This window comes from Scomber japonicus, chromosome 4, assembly GCF_027409825.1.
Source record: "Scomber japonicus isolate fScoJap1 chromosome 4, fScoJap1.pri, whole genome shotgun sequence".
Taxonomy (NCBI): domain Eukaryota; kingdom Metazoa; phylum Chordata; class Actinopteri; order Scombriformes; family Scombridae; genus Scomber; species Scomber japonicus.
Genome location: NC_070581.1, coordinates 24,247,303 through 24,252,635, shown reverse-complemented (window position 1 = coordinate 24,252,635; position 5,333 = coordinate 24,247,303). Strand labels below are relative to the sequence as shown.

Genomic DNA, 5,333 nt, shown 5'->3' with positions numbered 1-5,333 from the left:
ATCTTATTGAGAGAAAGACTCACAAAATGTCACAAACTGCTGGTATAATGACAATAAAGTTAATTCACTATTTATTTATTATTATTATTATTTTTGATCTTACACTTACATGGGATATTATATTTTGTCTGATTTTACCTTACTAAAATTATTATTATTATTATTATTATTATTATTATTATTATTATTATTATTATTATTATTATATGAAGTAGCAGCTGTCTTACCATAAGTGGTGCCACAGTGACCCCTGCTGGCATAAAGTGGTGAACTGCAGGTTGGTGTCTTTCTGTTTTGTTTTTAGCTGTGGAGACGCAGCTGCTGTTGTTAAGCAGCTCTGTTGGCTGAGGGACGAGTGGATACAGGTTTGACCAATTTTGATGTGGCCTGTATTATATTAGCATTTCTTTTACCTGAGTTAGTGCAGGTACAGCATCTTTAAAACTGGTGATTAAAATCGTGCAGTCTCTGTCTGAAGCATTGCTAGCAGAGTGCTAATTTAGCTAGCCCCGAAAATAAGGAAGTGCTGGAAACCTAACATTACTGTAGCTGTAATAGTAACTTTATAGCCACGTTTTGACATGCAAAAACCTTTATATTGTGTTTTATAACTAATGCTTATAGTAAGTGAGGCTTTTAATCAGCATGCAAGGTCGGGACAGTTAGCATTAACCTCTTGAGTTTTCTTCATCATGTCGTGTCAAATATTGGACTCCATGAATCAAAACTTCGATCATGTCATTAAAGTAGCCATAATTTAGCACTGTGTCAGTCTCTGTCAACGATTATCAAGGTGGTGCATGCATTTAATCAATGCACGTTGCACTAAATAGGCTAATTTTTAATTTAAACTCATCTAAATGACTTGAGCTCAATTACTTTCACTTTACAGTCTGTTGTAATAAGTTATGATGTGATGAAAGAAGTACTCAGACACTTTACTAAGGAAATATGTAACATGATAATGCAAAAAAAAGTTACTCTGCTTCAAGTTCATTTTTTCAAGTCTCTCTTGAAAATTAGTCAAGTACCAACATGACCATTGAAACAGGTTTTTTATAATGTAATTGTTACTTCCTGTTCATACTGCCCATTAGAAACTCCTCTCCAAATGCAAATACGATGTAAATGAAGGGGGGTATTTGTTTTGAGCAAAAAATGTATTCAAAAGTTAATCTGAAAAGAATATGACACTTCAGCTATATGAGTTAGTTGAATAATGTGGATATCTTTATTTAATTAAATATATTGTCATTTAGTGCAGTGGAAGGAATCGTAACTAAAAAAGGGAATTTGCAATTTAAAAGACAATAAACTCTGTAAAATATTGACTTCAGTTGCCTAATTTTTGCACAGAAAGAGGAATATGGATTTTGTTACATTAAAAGTGCATTATGAAGGGATGCCATAGTTGCCTTTATGAACAGGAAGAATGATTATGGTAAATATAAACATGTTTCAATGTTCTTAACTTTTGTTTTAAGATGTACTTAAACAACTGTGAACCTATCCTTTTAATGGATAAATATCGTTGATGGATTAATATGTAAACAGCATTTGATTAGGACGTTTTAAATACTTCACATTAGTTGACTGATTGCTTCAACAGAAGATCATCAACAGAAAATGATCATCTATTGATCTTCATCATAATTTTTCAAGTAAAAATGCAAAATATGCACTAGTTCATCTTATTAACTGTGAGGATTTGCTACTTTTCTTTAATAGTAATTAAATATCTTTAAGTTCTGACAACACAAGCAATTAGATAATGTGACCTTGGGCTCTGAGATATTTTAATTGATTCATCAACAAAATAATAAGCTGATTAAGTGATAATTAGAATACTTATTAGTTGCAGGCCTACTTAACATAATGAGCAGTTTAATTTTAAAAATGCATTTTAAAAGACACTCAAATGGTTTGCATGTTAATTCTTATTCTTAATACTGTCACTTTCTGAAGTATCAAGTAGCAGAAATGTAACTCATACAAGTACCTTTTTAATTGATTTATGTTCAGTACTAACATTAACATTACTCTCCATCACTGGTTGTATGTAGTAACAACAAACATGTGTATGACTCACAGAAGTAATCATCTCTTTCCCAACAGCGCTGCATGCTGCAGATCGCAGGATGGACTCCAGCGGGAAACCCTCCACTGCACAGATCGTGGTTTTAGCCACCAGCTCGGCCTTGACTGCAGTCTTCTATTCAATATACAGGAGCAAAGCTACAACAGTCGCCAGATTAAAGGTCAGCAACATATCGACGCACAGTGTGTCTAAGTCCTATGAATGTCTGGGATGTGTGGATATAATCACTGGACTTGTTAATCTTGTTTTGAGTTGGGTTTTTTTATTTCACACAGGAAGCCAAGAAAGTATCCATTGACCAGGATTTGAAAAACATTCTGTCTGAAACTCCTGGAAGATGTGTCCCATACGCTGTCATAGAAGGTCTAAATCAAGTTTTACTCCGCCAATTTATTCATGATAACTAACCTCGCATTATTATACCAGTGGTTTCACACCGGTTTTATTTATTGCACATTGCAGGTGTTGTGAGAACTGTGAAGGAGACTCTGAACAGCCAGTTTGTAGATAATTGCAAAGGTGTCATTGAAAGACTGACCCTGAAGGAGGAAAAGATGGTGTGGAATCGCACCACTCACCTCTGGTAAGTTTGACTGATTTATTAATTTTTTTTTCGGTTTTATGAAAACAAGAATGGGTTAAATGTACTCTAAAATACAATCAGAAGTATATGAAAGCTTTGCAAACTATATATTGCAGTTTTTTGCTGTTGTGTTTGAAGCAATAGACAAAAGTAACCAGGATATTTATGAACAGGAACAACACAGAGAAAGTCATCCACCAGCGCACAAACACAGTCCCATTTGCTCTCGGCTCTCATGACGAAGACATCGCCGCCACGATACGAATCGTACGTCCACTAGACGCTGCAGAGTTGGACCTGGAGACCACCTACGAGAACTTCCACCCCACAGTCCAGTCCCTGTCCAATGTTATCGGCCACTTCATCAGCGGCGAACGACCCAAGGGCATCCACGAAACTGAGGAGATGCTCCGGGTGGGAGACAGCGTCACAGGAATAGGAGAGCTGGTCCTGGACAACAATCTGATCAAGCTCCAACCTCCAAAACAGGGCTTTCGATATTTCCTCTCCCGTCTGGACTACGATTCTCTTCTGAGGAAGCAAGGGAACGGCGTCAGACTGTGGAGGATCCTGACCGTCGTCTTTGGTGTTGCAGCCTGCTCCACGCTCTTCTTCATCCTGTGGAAGCGATACGTGCACCACAAGCAGAGCAAGAAGGAGAGGACCATGCTCGAGGAGTTCAAGGAGCATCAGAGGAAGCGTATGCGTGATCTCAACATCGAGGAAGGCAGCGTGTCACCCACCAGCTGTACTGTTTGCCTGAGCCGGGAACGGTCCTGCGTGTTTCTCGAATGTGGTCACGTGTGTGCCTGCGCCCAGTGCTACGAGGCCCTGCCAGTGCCAAAGAAATGCCCCATCTGCAGGGCAGTTATAGACAGGGTAGTGGCTCTCTACAACAGCTAATGTGGGACACTCAGTGATAAAAATGCTTCCTCATCAAAAGACTTTCTCGATCACGGTAGCCTCAGAAATATATCATTCAAATCTGTTCCGTCAGGCTTGAAAAGGGTATTGTCTGTACTTTTTGTACTTTGGTCTTTTTTTTGTTTTTGTTTTTTTTTGTTTTGCTAACTAATAATACTGTGATAAATAGTAGATATCTCTGTGCTGAATCGGTTATAATCACATTTCCGATCAAATGTGGAAATCACATTTGAAACCTGTGATTCATCTTGATAGAGAAAATTAAATTCCCTTCTTTCATCTTGAGAAAGAAAATGAGATCTCTTCTCATTTAGACGCTGACAAATGCTGAACGATTTTCCTGATAACGATTGATCTTTAGAAGTTAAGAGCATTTCTACAAACTGTTATTTTTTAGCACTTAAGGAAGTTAAATACACTTTAAAGTAATATATGTAAAACCATGCTGTATGTTAATAATACAACAATCACAGAGCCTAAATGCTATAAATGACACAAAGAAATGCTGGTATTAATGTGACGTCAACAGCTTATAGCTTTACCTCTATTATTTATGTAACTGGGTGGAACAAAATCAATTTTACTCAATGTAACTGTTGCACATATAATACCTAAAATAAAGCGGTGACTGTTCAAGTTTCATGAAAGTACAGATCATTTGTTAGAAGTGTCATTTCTGTGTTTGACCTTTTACAGTATAAAAGCTTATGGCCAACAATCATCATTCATTTTACATCAAATGTCACCAAACAGAGCATCAGTTGTCATATTAAAAATATATATTTAAAGCAACTATAATCAGTATTTTTAATAAACAATAAATCAGATGTGTAATGTCAGAAGTGTCACTGGTAGCGATGAACCTGCAGAGAATCAGACTCTGCAGCTCCCCTCGGCTTTACAGAGCTTTGTAGTGAGTTTCAGCTCTTTGTTTAGCTGTCTGGCTGACTGTACTGTTTTGGTTCACTCTCAGCGCTCTCATTGCGTCAATTTCAGCAGCAGAAGGCAGCTGTTTTTGTTTTTTTTAAATGCTTTAAAAAGCCTCTGTACACTACCTGTTCTGCAGCAAACAGCAAACACACACAGTTGTTGACTAGCTGGTGAACATAGTGGAGTATTTAGCAGCTAAGGAGCCAAATATTTCTCTCAGGAGTTGGTAGAGAGCAAAAACAGCTAACAAAAAGAGTCAATGTTGGCATTACATTCAGACAGAAACAAGACTCCAAATGAATAACAATGTTGCTCCATACCTGCTGGATATATAAATTACCAACTTAAATAAGTCAGTGTTGTGTTCATAACTTGTTTCTGCTGCTCTCAAGTAGCCAAAGAATCAGTTAATGAGGGTTCATTAAAGATGCTTTTCGGAAACAGGGCCCATCTACATGTACCTGGTGTTCTTTTCATGTCTTACATTGTTCAATTTAATTTAGCTTAATGAAGGTATCATGGTTCATGTAAGGTTGTGTTTTGTGCTACATAGACGAAGCAGAAGAAAGGTTATGTGGTTCACATTAAAACATTCTGTGCAGGAGTTTGAAGAGAGAGGTGTGGTGTTGTGGAGATAATTGTACAACCCCTTTGTCAGATTGTTTCCTTGTTCCGGAGAGAGAGCAAGCCGACCCTGTCCTGTTCTTTTGTCCTCTGGGTGCCTGCTAATAAAGACATGTGGAGCAGGTGCTCAGGCTCAACAGACACTCAGCCACAGCAGACAGAAACATCTAAAAC

General features: G+C 37.5%; 1 protein-coding gene across 1 annotated transcript; it reads left to right on the top strand.

The window, feature by feature from the left end:
- Positions 1-272: 272 nt before the first annotated feature.
- On the top strand, positions 273-3,736 carry mul1b (mitochondrial E3 ubiquitin protein ligase 1b). The gene is made up of 5 exons (XM_053317655.1): positions 273-365; positions 2,116-2,258; positions 2,374-2,461; positions 2,561-2,681; positions 2,855-3,736. The coding sequence occupies exons 2-5, from the start codon at positions 2,139-2,141 to the stop codon at positions 3,582-3,584; spliced, it is 1,059 nt and encodes a 352-aa protein (XP_053173630.1). The 5' UTR covers positions 273-365; positions 2,116-2,138; the 3' UTR covers positions 3,585-3,736.
- Positions 3,737-5,333: the final 1,597 nt, after the last annotated feature.